The sequence below is a fragment of the Podarcis gaigeae genome (genome assembly GCF_964106915.1).
Source record: "Podarcis gaigeae genome assembly, chromosome: 6".
NCBI classification, from domain to species: Eukaryota; Metazoa; Chordata; class Lepidosauria; order Squamata; family Lacertidae; genus Podarcis; species Podarcis gaigeae.
The window spans coordinates 30,305,849-30,322,791 of record NC_139682.1 but is presented as its reverse complement, the minus strand read 5'-3'; the positions used below and the strand labels follow the sequence as shown (position 1 = coordinate 30,322,791).

At 43.3% G+C, this 16,943-nt stretch overlaps 1 protein-coding gene across 2 annotated transcripts in view; it reads left to right on the top strand.

Annotated features, from left to right (window-relative positions):
• MYH7B (myosin heavy chain 7B) overlaps positions 1–16,943 on the top strand; it is a 51,227-nt gene that overhangs the window by 19,127 nt on the left and 15,157 nt on the right. For both annotated transcript variants that reach the window (XM_083746402.1, XM_083746403.1), the window contains 18 exons: positions 589–681; positions 1,698–1,761; positions 1,874–1,972; positions 3,740–3,843; positions 4,672–4,810; positions 5,710–5,828; positions 6,236–6,385; positions 6,867–7,037; positions 8,068–8,247; positions 8,341–8,473; positions 8,748–8,824; positions 10,543–10,630; positions 11,704–11,821; positions 12,558–12,681; positions 13,797–13,933; positions 14,721–14,976; positions 15,782–16,024; positions 16,449–16,625. In XM_083746402.1, the coding sequence (XP_083602528.1) occupies positions 589–681; positions 1,698–1,761; positions 1,874–1,972; positions 3,740–3,843; positions 4,672–4,810; positions 5,710–5,828; positions 6,236–6,385; positions 6,867–7,037; positions 8,068–8,247; positions 8,341–8,473; positions 8,748–8,824; positions 10,543–10,630; positions 11,704–11,821; positions 12,558–12,681; positions 13,797–13,933; positions 14,721–14,976; positions 15,782–16,024; positions 16,449–16,625 (2,472 nt within the window). The remainder of the gene's footprint in view (positions 1–588; positions 682–1,697; positions 1,762–1,873; positions 1,973–3,739; positions 3,844–4,671; positions 4,811–5,709; positions 5,829–6,235; positions 6,386–6,866; positions 7,038–8,067; positions 8,248–8,340; positions 8,474–8,747; positions 8,825–10,542; positions 10,631–11,703; positions 11,822–12,557; positions 12,682–13,796; positions 13,934–14,720; positions 14,977–15,781; positions 16,025–16,448; positions 16,626–16,943) is intronic.

Below are 16,943 nucleotides of genomic sequence, written 5' to 3'. Positions count from 1 at the left end.
TGTAAAAAAATAAAATAAAAACCACTTCCATCTTTGAGGAGTGTTGATCCCACAATAAACACCCATCTGGAAGAACCCTGATGCTTCCTTTGTCTGTTCTCTCTCCATTCTCCAGTAAGAAGCATTGTTCTCTCTCATTGCATTGCTTATATGTAGTCTCAGAACATCTCTCAAACAGTGTGTTCCAGATTCCAGAATGTATGTGGCTCAAGCTGCTTCCAAAATATGAGTGGACTCTTCTAGATATGGGTAGCCAACATATTGCCCTAGAGATGTTTATGGAGTGTAGCTCCCCTGAACTCCAGCCAGTGGTCAGGGATGATGGGGTTTGTACTTTGACAACATTTGGAGGCTACCCTTGATTGAGGGTTAGAGAACCTTTTTCAGCCTGAGGGCTGCTTTCTCTTCTGGGCAGCCTTCCAAAGGCCACATGCCAGTGATTCAGGAGGCAACTGCTGATATTGGTCAAAGTTTAAGAAAGTAATGGCATCCTCTACGCTGTGTTCCTCATCTTTCTCTCATCAATATTCAGATAATTCTGGCTTGCAACGCTGGGTATTTGAACTATTCTATGTTTATGTGACCTAGGGTACCCTTGAAGATCAAATCATTGAGGCTAACCCTGCTATGGAATCCTTTGGCAACGCCAAAACCCTGAGAAATGACAATTCCTCACGATTTGTAAGTATTATTTTTAAAACAAAAGTACAGTACAGAGCATTTTTTACAGGCAGTATGCATATGTGGGGTTTTTTTTTTTGTAAGCCTATAGAAATGTTTATGACACAATGAAGCGTATGAAACAAATTATTTCTATATCTATAAATTCTCTTATTCATTAGCTTAGCAGATTATAGTGACGTTTTGATATTTGGAACAGAGAAATCAGCCTCTGAGGAAGAGGAGTTATGACCAAACACAATATGATTAAAATGTGAATGCAATTAAAGCTGCACCATTATGTTATGGAAATAGCAAGTATGGGAAAACATGAGGAGCCTTGGGGCTGTGTGAAGACAGGTGGGGATAGGAAGTTTAACTTCTTCCTAACCTGTCACTGTTGGCTATTTGCAGTATGGTAGCGCTGCAGAGAGCTTGCTGGGGTGACCATGCATTAAAAAGGGACTCAAAAATAACTTAAACAAGGTTTTAGTTACAAAAACAAAAACTCCTTTTACACTAAATACATTAACAAACAAACATGACCCAACCACCAACCCATCCCCCATGGTAATGAGAGAGCTAGGCGCTGCTCCTTATATACCACACCCAATTGCTGACTCAGCTTAATCAATACAACTCAGCAGCACCTGCTATGTTTCACAGCTGCAAAGCTGGGTCTCGTTATTTTGCTCTGGCCCCTTAAAGACATACACATCGGGTGGAACAATGACGAACCTTTACATTTAAAGAAACCATTCAACAGTCACAACCCCAACAAAAATCTGAAGCTGCTATTTGCATGCCAAGGGGCAACTCCATTGGTGCCAGTAGGAGTTCCCCTTGAATAGCAACTTCAGAGGCTATAATCAGACGGCACTTTATTCCTCTATCTGGCTGTTGTCTGTCACAGCAGACAATACTGGCCTAGATGCACAAATTATCTTACTTTGAATACAGCAGGTTTCCTATTTAAGAACCAGCAGGTCATAGTGAGTACTTCTATTCATTTGCCTTTTTCCTTCCCATCAAAACAGGGCAAGTTCATTCGCATCCATTTTGGTCCTTCAGGGAAGCTGGCTTCCGCTGACATTGACATCTGTGAGTAAATGGCTGATGTCACTTGACATCCCATGTTGTTTTTAATTTGAACAGTTTGATAAACCCTTGAAGTAGTAGCCCCGCAATCTGATTTCTTACCTGTTGTTTCTAGATTTGTTGGAAAAATCAAGAGTGATTTTCCAGCAGCCAGGAGAGAGGAGCTACCACATCTACTATCAAATCCTTTCTGGAAAGAAGCCAGAACTCCAAGGTGAGAGGCACTAAAATAATATACAAATAAATTTGTATATTAGTTTGGAAAGCACAATGCAGATGATCACAAAAGAGCTGTGCTCAGTATGATATCCCTAGGGATGGGGAATAAATTCAATTCCATTCACATTTAAAAGCACTTTTCAAAACAATGGATGGCCCAAAACACAGCTATCCTTTGAAATTCACACTTCACTGAATTTTGCAAGCCAAGAAATGTGTCACAAAATGCATATAGTAGGGCCAAGTATGCATAAAACTGCAAATATTAGTGAAAAATAGCATACAAAAGTGCATTATATTAGGGGAAACTGTTTTGCGAAAATGTGTATGTTATACAATAATCATACACAAATGTGTATATTAGGAGAAATTTGCCACCAATGTCAACACACCTTATGTCAACACAGCTCAGTGCTTTTGAAATTTAAGCTAACCCAATATTTGTGACATTGGCACCGGTGCTCTGAAAAGGCTTGTGCTTATCAGTGCACTTAAAGTGAACCTTGTTTCCGAGACTTATTTATGTAAATACATTTATAACTTGCCTTCCCTCCAAGGACCTCAAGGCAACCTGCCCAATGACTATCACGGTTGGAAGTAGAATATTGAATCTGGCAAGTTACAAATGGGAATTAAGTTTTAAGAATGTTTTAAGTAGCCCTCAAATTTTAATTTCAAAAGTGAAAACTGAGCATATTTGAAAGTACAATTCGAATTTTGAACATTTTATATATTTTTTTAATTTGCCCAAAATTCTGTTTAGTCCTAAGCACCTTTTGTTCTTGGGTCCATGATTCTGAGCACACCGGAAGTTAGTTTCATTGCATATCAGTTGGGTGTTTCACATAATTGATTCAGAAGCTGTACCTCTGAGCCAGATCAAGAGATAGATCATAGAAACATAAATGTGTGTGTGTGAGCAGGCTCACACAGATGTATCACCCTCTGGATCAGAACCTACAGGGGATTATTCAGATGCGTATCTGAATACAGTTGTCATTTATGTAAATGCCATTCATTGGCATGTCATTACTGTCAACAGGATGCCCATTTTGATGGGCATCTTTATCCACATATTAATGGAACGGGTAACTATGCTTGACCAGAACTGGATCACAGAGAAGTTTTGCACTTGCTCCCTTTCAATCTTTCTCTCCCTGTTTGCTCCTACAAACCTCACACAAATAAGAGCACTGCGAGCAGGGAGGTCCTTCAGACATATTCATGTAGGACCTCTCTCTGAGAGGATGGCAAGCTTGTCCAATAATGATCCCTCCCAGTCATGCTATGATCTGCACTCAAGGCATCTTTCCAGTATGGAACCCGATGCTGTGAAATAGGAAATGTAGGCGAAACCCTTTTCCGACCGGACAGGGATTTTTAGCATAGTGTCCTGTCATGGCAGTAAAGAATCTGGGCTATGGCCTACTGCTCTTGCTGCTTGGTGACAAACAATACCTTATTAGGCAGGTCTGGAGAGCTCTACTGAGCAGTAATCTTATCTGGTGCTCACAAGGCCAAGGCTGACCACTTCTAAATCAGTCAGCGGCCCAAGGGTGTTCCTAAGATAGCTGGCGGGAGATGCAACTATACAAGGCACATGCCTTTCTGGTAGCCGCGTAATGGAGACTATGTGGCCTCTGAGGCTGAAACTTCCAAGCTGATCCTTGATTCATAGCCACTTGATTCATAGTTCAAATTGGGCATGTACCCACAATATGCTATGAAACAAAGAACGCGTCTTCTGTCTGTTTCCCCCCAGATATGCTGCTGCTGTCTTCCAACCCCTATGACTACCATTTCTGCTCACAAGGTGTAACAACTGTAGACAACCTGGACGATGGAGAGGAACTCTTGGCTACAGATGTATGTGTTAATCCACTGTGAAATCAACTGGGGTGTCAAAGTCTCTTTGTGATGCAGGGACACAGTCTAGGCTTATAAACTGCTTCTGAGACCCATTATTTTTAAAGGGGGTAGAAAATAAATATAATAAGCACAATTGTTTTCCACAAAGAATCCTGGAAACTGTACTTTACCCCCCAACTGAACTAGAATTTCCAGCACTCTTAACAAAATACAGTTCCCATTTGTTGCTACATAGCTAGCTAGCCATTTCAAATGGCACTGGTTTTGATGTGAATCATGCATCCTTTTCTTATTTAAGGAGTGGGGAGCCTGGTCTTCCCAAGATTGTCAGTCTGGCTCACAGCACTCTCTGTGGGATATCTCTCTCTCTCTCTCTCTCTCTCTCTCTCTCTCTCTCTCTCTCCTCTTCTACCCTCTCCACAATGATTCTGCCAACCAGCCTCCTGACAAAAAGTTCAAGGGCTTCTGGATTTGTCTGTTTTAGATTATCTGCATGCTAGAAAATTTTATGGCAGGGGTCTGAAGGGTGCGCCATGGAAAACACTATGAACTCAACTCAGATGCACAGAAAATGCAAAATAGCAAAAACCTGCATATATAGGCTGTTGAGAGTTATTACTTAATTTTAATGAGGTATATTTTAGCAGCGTGAAAGAAATGTCAGCTACACAAGCCAGTATAGTGCATTTGTCATTTGCTTAGCATTTGTATCACCATAAGGGTGCAGCAGTCCTTCTGGACTGAGGCCAGTACATCCTGAATTTGTCCTTTGTTAATGGAATGATGGCATTGTCATGACCACACCTTGTCTGATTTCTTCTGCAGCATGCTATGGATATCCTGGGCTTCAGCAATGAGGAGAAATATGGCTGCTATAAGATAGTAGGAGCCATCATGCACTTTGGCAACATGAAATTCAAGCAGAAACAACGCGAAGAACAGGCAGAGGCTGAAGGCACTGAAAGTAAGGGAGTTTGCCTACATTGCTGCCTACAAATCCCATTGTGGCTGCCAGATCAGTCTGTTTCAGCAAAACAAGCAGTCTGGTGGTACTTGGAAGCAGAGCCAGCGAAAGCACCTGATTAGCTCAAGCAGCTGCCAAGCCCAGTGGCATTTGGGACCCACTGCTGATGTCTGCTCTGCCCTCCCCCCTTTTAAACCCTCTTACTTTCTCTCAGTGGCCATTACTTAGCTTTTTGTCAACTCAGCTTTGCGAGCATTTGTGAATGAGGAAATGGCTGTTCTCTGGAGCTACCAAGATAAGCTTCTCCAGGGTCCTCATAAACCGGGTGTGGGGAGGGCAAAATTGCATAGGTGCTCATTGGACAACACCTTGCTGTTAGCTCCCTCAGCCCTTCTGAAAAGACTAAGGTCACTTCCAGACAACCTGTTTCTTTGAGAATTCATCCTTATTTGTCTGTACAAAGTTTCTGGGGAGTTCTACAAAATCCAGTTTATGAGCAATCTTTCTTATTGTTTGCAGGAAGCTTAAACTATGTCATGGGCAAGTAATTGTTACCCCATACTTTCCAGTCCATTTCCTTCTCCCTTTCTTACAGCAAACAATCCAATTTTTTTGGGGTGGTGGTGGTATAATCCACTTCAGTGGCACAACCTGAACCTGCCAGTAGGCAATTGAACTCCACCAGTATAATGCCCGTCTGGAAACAGTCATACAAATTTATTGTGGCATCATCAGCTTTAATGGACCAGAATGCACATGTGTTAGGATTTATAAATCTCTGATCTTATTATTACTACTGTTATTGGTCTGCCTTTAAATGGCTTAAACTATAAGCAGGAACCCATATTTATTTCTCATCAAGACCACTTTCTTATTTATGATTTTTTATTGAACTGCAGGTGCCGATAAAGCATCTTACCTCATGGGAATCAGCTCAGGTGACCTGATCAAGGGGCTGCTCCATCCTAGGGTGAAAGTGGGAAATGAGTATGTGACCAAAGGCCAGAATGTGGAGCAGGTAAGCTTCTTGAACTGTACGGCTTGGCCTTATGCCTCCCTACCTCCAGTTTCCCATAGGACCTCTTAGCGATGCACCTGGGAGAAAGGTTGTGCATCTTAATCTCTGTGTTAAGACGTGTCACTTGTGGAAAATATGTATTTCAAGCAAAAGAGTGTTGGTCACTTAAATTGCCTGTGCTTAAATTATCAAATAGCAGCAGTGACACATGCAGCCTGATTCTTGGCATGTTTCCTCAGAATAAAGCCCAATTAAGTTCAGTGCACATATGCACAGGATTGTGTCTTTAGTTATCCAGAAACTATTTCATCGTTGTTGTTGGCGTTATCATCATTATTCCTATGTAACACCATCAGAAACAAACAAATATAAATTCTGACCAATTATCGTTACATAATTATTTGCAGGTTGTGTATGCAGTGGGAGCCTTGGCGAAAGCTACCTATGATCGCATGTTCAAGTGGCTGGTTTTTCGTATCAACAAAACTTTGGACACTAAGCTAGCCAGGCAGTTCTTCATTGGAGTTCTGGACATTGCTGGATTTGAGATCTTTGAGGTGGGTTTCAAAACTGGCTCACATTTTGCACTGTGCAATGGAGGGGAAGTGTTGCTAAGAATGAAATACACATGCCAAACTGCTGCTGACTTCCTTGCCCCAAAAAAGTTGCTGGCATGCTGAAAGAGATATCGTGAAAATTCATAACTCAACTGAGCTATAGAATTGGATCCAGTTTGGTGAGGTTGTTGAGAATTCTGCATTAGAGATCACACCTAGGGTTTCAATACACTTGGCATGCTTGGAGCTCCAGGTAACCTGGTTGTGGTGCGTAACAATTTTCATTCAGTTAACTATGGCATTCCTGTTCAACCAGGAATTTATGTGTGGGGTACAAACATGCTGGCCAGTTGTCACCAGATCTGATCAACAGCTGGGAAGTGATGGGTGGTTTTTACTCTTCCGAGGCTACTGGTAGTGGAGTGTCTTGAGTTGGGCAGTGAAGTCTCCAGGCTCTTAGGCGTTCACTTTCTGCCTGCAGTTTAACAGCTTTGAACAGCTATGCATCAACTTCACCAACGAGAAGCTGCAACAGTTTTTCAACCATCACATGTTTGTCCTGGAACAAGAAGAATACAAGAAAGAAGGAATTGAGTGGGTCTTCATTGACTTTGGCCTGGACCTGCAGGCTTGTATTGACCTGATTGAAAAGGTAAGATTGGGGCATTATTGTACAGCTAATATGGCTGGCTTTATGTACATATATGTCATTGTAAAGGTTGAGTGATAATGGAAATGTGGCTACATCGGTTCTAACGTCCTCTTGTTTCTAGCCAATTTGCCAGATGAGTCTGGCGGGCCAATACTTTCACAACAGAGCAAAGTAAAAATTAACTTCCTTTCTGTTGTAACACGGTTTTTACATATTTTTTGACTGAAATCTGGTTCCATAGATTCTGGCTAGTGGTTCCTGCTTGCTGAAAATGGCCCCAATGCAAGAGACACTTACTTGGAAGCTACAATGTGAATTTAAAAAGTGATTTCCAGTAGCAAAGGAGCAATTTAAACATTTAATTCCCACTGGCAACTGACTCTTTTCAGCTTCTGAAAACTTCTCATGGCTCCTTGTTCCCCAGTTCTCTTTGGGAAGAACAACATAAAGTAAAATTAGGTTGGAAATAATGTTTATACTGCTTTTTTCATGAGGCAAAAAGGAACCATCCTCATAAAATTACTGTATGTTCTACAGCTCCAGGGTGCTGCATTCTTCTACTGAAAACATGGTAAATAGAACACCTTTAGAACTAGGACAGAGGCAAGCAACCATTTTGGGCTGAAAGAAAGTGTGATCAAATCACTATTCAATGTGCACATAATACAGTGGCCTGAAAAATTTAAATCACTTTACCAACATGGTAGAACAAAAGCATTTCCCGTATGGCATAGTTGTTTGTCATCCTACTGCACAAGCTTGCTTTCACAAAAAAGTATATCAATTTTGAGGGGAAGCATTCTTTTGTGGTGACTTTTCCACTTTCTGGAAGCACTTTTTCCCATCCCCACTCTATGAATGGATTGAATATGGTTTTTCTTATACTTTGCATGCTAACTTTAGAAGCCTTTTTATAACATTCATCACATGGAAGTAGTTATTGCTTAAACTATCCTCCTCTCACATAGGACTAAAATTAACACCAAGTGAACTTGCCTCCAGTTTGTTGATCCGTATCCTTTCCTTGCAGCCAATGGGAATCCTCTCCATTTTGGAGGAAGAATGCATGTTCCCCAAAGCCTCTGATATGTCATTCAAGGCCAAACTGTATGACAACCACATTGGGAAATCACCCAACTTCCAAAAACCACGGCCAGATAAGAAGCGCAAATATGAAGCCCACTTTGAACTGGTGCACTATGCTGGAGTGGTATGTCTTTGTTTCCCGGCTCCCATATACTGGGTTTTTAGTGTTGCTTTTCTGTTTTCTGCCTCTGTTACAGCTGGTTTTGCTCTTTGGCAGGTGCCCTATAACATTGTTGGCTGGCTAGACAAGAACAAAGACCCATTGAATGAGACAGTGGTAACCATCTTCCAAAAATCACAAAATAAGCTGCTGGCTACTTTATATGAAAATTATGTGTCCTCTTCTTCAGGTGAGCGGCATTCCCCTCTGTGCCAAACAAAGCACTAAATACAGAATATGTAAGGTTATCTGAAAAGCCAGAAAGTGGCCAGGCTGACCCCTGCTTAGCGTCAGAGATGTGTAGAGTTCAGACCATTCTCTGGGCTTGGGTATTCAATAGAGCTGGAGAATTAATTGTCCTATTACTTGAGCAATAGGGTTGGTCTCACAGCTCTTGGGAACCAACCAAGGACCTGAACCAAATGAACACCATTAAGGGAATAAACTGATATCTCGTTGGGCAGATGATGCAACCAGGACAGGTGGCAAAGAGAAGCGCAAGAAGGCAGCTTCGTTCCAAACTGTGTCCCAGCTGCATAAGGTAAGTGTTTGCCCACTCCCCATGGTAAGCAGAACTGCTGGCTCGAATTTCACTTGGCTCTCTCTGTGTATACACACAACACTTCTTCCAGGCAATAACCTGAACGTGAAGTCTTGGAACACCAGGCAGACACTAAGGACTTTTGGGGCTTGGCTATTCTTCCCTCAGTTGGCCCAGAGCACTCTCCCCTTTTGAGAATATTATTGCTCAGGAATAACAGCTGTAACTATCCCTGTATTGTAGGGACGCGGGTGGCACTGTGGGTTAAACCACAGAGCCTAGGACTTGCTGATCAGAAGGTCGGCGGTTCGAATCCCCATGACGGGGTGAGCTCCCGTTGCTCGGTCCCTGTTCCTGCCAACCTAGCAGTTCGAAAGCACGTCAAAGTGCAAGTAGATAAATAGGTACTGCTCCGGCGGGAAGGTAAACGGCGTTGCCATGTGCTGCTCTGGTTCTCCAGAAGTGGCTTAGTCATGCTGGCCACATGACCTCCGGGTACGCCGGCTCCCTCGGCCAATAAAGCGAGATGAGCGCCGCAACCCCAGAGTCGGCCACGACTGGACCTAATGGTCAGGGGTCCCTTTACCTTTACCTTATCCCTGTATTGCCAGCTCTTGGTGATCATCGTATCAGCATTTGAATAGGAATAATGCTAGAATGCTGAGGAGTCAGGTTCCATTTGTAGTAGAGTAATGCTTATTTCCGCCCCTGTGATGTCTGCGCTACATGGTTCCTGGCTGCTTCTCCGTTGCTGAGGGAGAGGCAGTTAAGACTTGCAGTGATGTTTAGATAATTTATTACATGAACATCACTTTAAGTCTGTGCTACTTCTCTCCTCCTCACTCTTGACTGCGGGAAGGAGAACCCTTGGGAAGAAGAAAAGAAATGTGGATCTTACAAGGGTCGGAGCAACAGGCCCTTGGACTTTCCAGTGTTGGGAGAGGGAGTTAGCTGGACACAACACTCCACACACTGAACCACTTAGCAGAGCAGCAACCGTCTGACTGAGAGACAGTGCTTCGCAAGTGAATGATCCAGAAACCACAAGGTTAAAAGCAAAGAGGGTTAGGAATGGTTTTAGATTGCAAGGTAAACTGAGCATGTGGAGAGTACAGAAGCAGCAACATGTTATTTAATAGCATTGATGGGGCAGTAGTGGGTTGCTGTTTTTTAATAGATTGGATGGCCAAACTAAATATGCCAGTTCTGTTTGCTTAAAGCAGACCTGCCCCATTCACATAAAAAGTGGGAGTGCTGTGGTGGGGGGGATAGAGGGCTGTTGTCAGGAGGGAAAGGGAGCGGTCCAATTTTCAGAGCCCCTTAGAGGGGAGTTGAACCTTTCCCAGGCCCACCACTTAACCTGTGCATGGATTTTAATTGCTGCTCAGTAGCAGGCTACATGCTTTGTACACACAGGGTCCCAGAATCACCTCCCAGAATCTCCAGATAAAGGGATATAAGGAAGCAGGGCTGGGCAGGAAATAATAATCTGTGCCTGAGGCCCTTAAAAGCAGCTGGGTGATGGGGATACCCAAAGTCAGGCCTCAAACGCAGATCATCATAATGGGACAGGCTTCTGTGAGAGGAGGCAGCCCTTCAGATATCTGCATCCTAAGCTGCAGAGGGCTTTAAAGGTTAAAACGAGCTTCTTTGACTTTTGCTCAGACGTGGACTTGGGAGCCTGTGAAGTGACTTAACCCTGTATGTCTGCCTTATAGGAAAACCTGAACAAGCTGATGACCAATTTGCGTGCTACCCAGCCTCATTTTGTCCGCTGCATCATCCCCAATGAAACAAAGACCCCAGGTACACAACTGCAACGAGTACACTCTGTCTGTGAGGGATTAGAATGACCGGGGAAAGTCTGCAGACAACACTCTTATGATTATTTGTTTGGCATCTCTCTGCAGCTTATCTGCTGTAAACAATGCCTCAAGCCTCATACAGGTTAAAAACACTAGTACTCTGGCTTGAATTCTAGGTTTGGATGATCCAGAGTAGAGTTGTGCTCTTGTGATGCCACGCTGGAGGAAATGGGGTTGTGTGGGGAGGGTTATTTTTGCTGTTCCTCCTTCCTCCTGTGGCCCTGAAGGAGTTGCTGTGGAGGATTGGGAGACCTTCTGAAACAGCATGAGAGGTGGTGCTGGGGGCTGCTGGGGGGCAGGAGAATCAGCCTCCCCCCCCTTCCTCCACAGGGAGCCTTGGGTGGACTGGAGCCCTGCAAATGGAAAGAGGTCTTCCATTCATGGAAGTTCATGTCTGGATCCAACATATGGTGTGACTTTGCTCTGGATAAATATGCTTAGAATTGGGCTGTAAAGGTATCCCTTTCCCTTTGCTTTGTTCCTTGTTTTGCATTCTGCTACTACTACCGTTTAGCTTTATAGCAGGTGTGTTTGTTGTTTTTCTCATTTCTCTAGCCTTGCGTGGATGCAAATACGCCTACGCTAGTGGCCAAAATTGTGGAAACCTTTTTGAAAAAGTGTATTTCTGAGGTTTGATGGCTGATAACACCACTTTTTTTGGAGTAATGCCATAAAATTATATACCAATGGAAAGATAATTTAATGAAGAATGTAATGCAACAAAGTTTGTTCAATTATCTGTATTCTATCAAAAGTTATAGCCAAATAACCAGAAAAAGGAAGCATAACTTGCTTTCCTTTTCTGGATATACAGTAGCTTTCCTTCATTTGGATGCAGCCAATGAGCATGAGTGTTTAGAGAGCCAATCAGGTGTTATGAGACATCAAATCTCAGAAATACACTTTTCCACAATTTTGGCCACTAGTTCAAATTATTATTATTATTCTCAAAGTATGAGCTCTCATTGCTGAGAAAAGGTGTTAGGACCTGTCCTTCCCTTCTTTCCCATGCAGGAGTCATGGACCCCTTCCTGGTGCTGCATCAGCTCCGGTGTAACGGTGTGCTAGAAGGCATCCGCATCTGTCGGAAAGGCTTTCCAAACAGAATCCTCTATGCTGACTTTAAGCAGCGGTAATTAAGTTTTCTGTTCAACTTTGCTGATGCTCCCAGCTGTCCAAGACCTGGACAACATGCTATGAACACACAGTGAGGAATAAAAACATATGTCTCAGTCTAATCTCTAGAACAGGACTGGGGGGGCGCTTTGGCCCTCTAGATGTTGCTGAACTATGAGTCCCATCAGCCCCAGCAAGCATGGCCCATGGCTGGGAGTTGCAGTTCAGTAACATCTGGAAGGCCAGAAGTTTCCCACACCTCAGAGAAGTGGACACGGAGCAATGGATCCAAACTACAAGAAAGAAGATTCCACCTAAACATTAGGAAGAACTTCCTGACAGTAAGAGCTGTTCGACAGTGGAATTTGCTGCCAAGGAGTGTGGTGGAGTCTCCTTCTTTGGAGGTCTTTAAGCAGAGGCTTGACAACCATATGTCAGGAGTGCTCTGATGGTGTTTCCTGCTTGGCAGGGGGTTGGACTCAATGGCCCTTGCGGTCTCTTCCAACTCTATGATTCTATGATTCTATGACCTGCTTCAGAGGGAGTAATAAAATAAAATAAAAAAAATAGAACAATAAATACAAAACTTGGTTTCAGGAGCACACTCTGCATCTGTCCCATGCTGGGAAAGATGTGCAGAGAACCCTCCTCTTTCAAAATGACCTCAGTGGGTAGGCTTTAGTTGAAGAAGTGTTCTTGATTCTCTTCATCTCTTCCTGAGTGTGCTGACATCATCTCTTGTATCTTTGCAGCTACCGTATCTTGAATCCCGCTGCAATTCCTGATGACAAATTTGTGGATAGCAGGAAGGCCACAGAGAAGCTGCTTCTTTCCTTGGACCTTGACCACTCCCAATATAAGTTTGGACACACAAAGGTACATGGTGTGCAAATTGAAGGGACGGATTAAGTGATTTGCTGTGCCATAAAACTAAAGCCTTGAGAATGGTCAGAATGTGCATGTGTAATTTTACATACACTTCCCTTGCTGGTAGTAAATCCACTATGTTTCTCCCTGTTTCAAACTTCTTGTTCAGTGTCTACCATATTGTTTTGCTAAGGACATCTGATTTACTAGCGTACTTTCCTGCTTGTTCAGTGCTTACTTTCTGTAGCATCAACCTATAGAAGCTTTTATGACTTTTATGAATAAAGCTACTTAATAAAGCCACACTTCTTGAACCCAGTCTAAAATCAGTGGAGTAAATGTTTTCTATCATTTAGCATCACATATGCTTACAACTACTGGTAAACTAAGAGTTAATGTACCAGTGCATATTCTTACAACTTCCAGTATACTATGAGTTAATGTGGTAGCTATACTTCCTGCTTAGATAGCCTAATAGAATTATTTTAGGATCTGCATGTAAGTGGTATTGTAGGACAAGGCATCGGACTTCCCATATCCCAACCCATATAAATAAGAGACCAATAAGACTGGGTTTTGGGGTAAAAACAGGCCACAACTTTATTGAATACAGATGAAAGAGGTTTGGCTTGGGCATGGGGCAATCTAAATACTTCTGGCCCACCCGTCGGAAGGGATGCGTGGTCAATCCAGGCGAGGGTTCCTAAGTCTTAGATCAAATAGGGTGACCACCGCCATCTGGGGGAGTGCCTTTGACCCTGGCCCCCCTGGGTATGCAGACATGGCCACTCCCCCCAGATCCCTTTAACAGGATACCCCAGCGTTAGGAAGGGCAGGCGGAGACTATAACCTCCCCTCCATCCAAAACAAAGGATTGTCCCAATGCCCAACCAGTTGTGACAAATTGCTATGAGGTAGGCAAATCCACCGGGTAAGAGCCAATTATCCCAGTGGGCAATGCCGCCGCACCAAGAGAGGTGAGTGGACTTGTGTGATTTGATATATTAAATATACGACACCTTTTCCGTATTCTATAATTTGGGGGCAAGGAATTGGCACAAGGAGAATATCCTTCAGAGGATATGTCTTCTCTGTTCCAACTTTCCCTGTTTCCCTGTTTGCAGGTGTTTTTCAAAGCAGGCTTGCTGGGTCTCCTGGAGGAGATGCGAGATCAACGTCTGGCCAAGATTATCACCCTCCTGCAGGCCAGGATGCGTGGACGGCTGATGCGCATTGAGTATGGGTGGATCATTGGCAGAAGGTATAGCAACACGCAAGCCTGGCCACAGCAACTCCTTGCATGTCGTCCGCTGGAATATTCTCAAACTTTTCACTTTCAGTGACCAGATGGGCAGACCACTTTGGGCCAGTGGGCATGTTTGGAATTATTTTGAGAAAGCACTGTGGATGGCAGCCACTAAATGGCTGCTATGGGGGTATGGCATAACACAAAATGGCTGCTATGCCCTCAATGAGCAGAAAAAGAGACAGGATTTCAGAATCGTGCTGGCACACCCCATCAATGCTCCATCAATGCAGCACATATATCAGCCACTGCTACATTCACTCACAGAGACAACCACTTTGTGCCTATCTTCTGTTCAAAACAGATGGGAGGGTTACATTATAAAATATTACAGTCCAAAGATATTAACATTTAGGTATATGAAGTATTTCCTTGAACAAGTTCTTCTCTGTTTTCTTTAAAATATCAGCATTTGCTTGCTTGGCCATGGCCAATAAACCCTTCATACATTTTTTTCTGATTTTCACCCCCACTCCATCTCTTCCCCCCTTGCCTTGCTATGTTAATACAGTGATTTTTAAGTTTCAGAAAAGATCTGATTTTCAGCAAAGACCTGCACACAAGCTGATACAGTGTATACCTAGTATACTGAGTTCCTCTGTGCATCTCTTCCTCCTTCTGTAGCTTATTACTCATAGTTTGAGGAGGGAGCAAGAATCTGCCTCCTTTATAATGGGCAGTGATCAGGCAGTAAGAATGTCCACCAAATGACATCGCAACATGTGTTACTTATTCCCCACAGGGACGCACTCTACACCATTCAGTGGAACATACGTGCTTTTAATGCAGTCAAGAATTGGTCCTGGATGAAGCTTTTCTTCAAGATCAAACCTCTCCTCAAGTCAGCTCAGACTGAGAAGGAAATGGCCACCCTCAAAGAGGAGTTCCAGAAGCTGAAGGAAGCTCTGGAGAAGTCGGAGGCTAAACGGAAGGAGCTGGAAGAGAAGCAAGTCAGCATCATCCAGGAGAAGAATGATCTGTCACTACAGCTTCAAGCAGTGAGTCATCTGTCCAGCTGAGCTTTCCAAACGAAGGGTAGGCATTGTTGTATGTAGTTTAGGAAGCTGACGGTGAATCTGGCCTTGACATTTTCCTTTCGTACATTTCTGTAAGTCACAGGTGAGCAACCTGCAGGTCACATGTGGCCCTTGGCCTTCCTCCATGTGGCCCCCTGACTATTATATACTAAGAAGGTAAAAGATGAATACTGAAGTCTAGAGAGACAATATGCACAGAGACAAGGCACTGAAGTCTTGCTGATGGAAACGTGGCAATGGCATACTGTAAGAATTTAGCCAGGTTTGGATGGGGGAATAGTCCCCTTGAAGAATCAGGTATGCCATTTGGGGTACGCCTTGCATTTTCCATTGGTGGCCACAAGTGCCTTTGCCTGGCTTAGATAGTCAACTTTGCCTAACCAATCTTGGAATTATTTTGCAAATGCCTTCTAGTTTCTGAGCCTTCATCAAGTTTTCCCTTTTTAGCATGCAACCATGAGAACTAGAAAGTTGTGGTGTGTCGGGGGCTTTTAAAATGAAAAATAAGATACTTGAGATGTTTGATTCTGTGCCCCGTTACATGTGATAGAACTGTGGATCTGACAAATTTCAACAAATTGATGGGTTCAGTGTTTCTCTCAGCTGGAGAATTGAAGGCAGTCAAAGTGAGACTCTTATTGTAGACAGTTGACAAAACATCACCTTAACCACCATGCACATTTCATATATTTGCACACTTGAGAGTGGAGCAGCAACATCTCCCAGTGTGGTAAAGTGCTCCCTCCTCTTGGATATTCTTCAATAGGAGCAGGACAACTTGGCTGATGCAGAGGAGCGCTGCGACCTCTTGATCAAGACCAAGATTCAGCTGGAAGCCAAGGTGAAGGAACTGATGGAGCGCCTGGAGGACGAGGAGGAGATGAACTCAGACCTGACCTCTAAAAAGCGAAAGCTGGAGGATGAATGTGCTGAACTGAAGAAAGACATTGATGACTTGGAGATCACCCTGGCCAAGGTGGAGAAGGAGAAGCATGCCACAGAAAACAAGGTGAGCACCATTAGGATACAAATAAAAAGCAGGTAATGGAAGCACGAAAAGAATAAAGAAAAACAGGTAGAGTACAAAATCAGCACAAACTACTGCTGGCTTTGTGAAACCTGAAAGTGCCACTAGTTTAACAGAAGATTGGTGTTGTGTGATTTCAAAACAGCACAAAAAGGGAAAAAAAGTTGTCTTCCCTTTTAGCAGAAATAACACATTTGGTTTATTGGGGCAGTGGCATAAAGGGTGGGGTGAAAGCATGAATTTATACCACTTTTCTTTTGTAGTTGATGGGTATTTAAAAATTACCATCTTCTGTGATGAATGTTGTTATGCTTCACCAAAGGCCTGCCGAGTTTTACATTTGTGCATCCTTTCACTCTTCCATATTATTCATATAACCCTCTAAGCTTTTGTCACACCATCGTAGGTGAAAAACCTGATTGAAGAAATGGCTGCTTTGGATGAGGTCATTGCTAAGCTGACCAAGGAGAAAAAGGCATTGCAGGAGGCCCACCAGCAAGCTCTGGATGACCTTCAGGCTGAGGAGGACAAAGTCAACACTCTGACCAAGGCTAAAGTCAAGCTGGAGCAACAAGTGGATGACGTGAGTCAAGGCACATGGAAAATGTCTGTGGTGGTGTAAAAATTGAGGCTTCCGGGATGATAGAGGATCTGTGAAACCCATTTTGTCCAGAGATCTGGCTTAAAGGTCACTAGATTGTGCAACCATAAATGCTTTGCTGGAAAATTATCAGTCTCAGAAACCTTAACAATATCTACTTGTCCAGTTCTTTGAAATGCCTGCCCAGGAATATCTGCCTTTCAAATATTCCAGTCCAGAACTGGCCCTACCATTAAGCAGAGTGTGTCTACAGATGATTGTGGTGAGAGACAGCTTCCCCCACTATTAGAGGACAGTTCT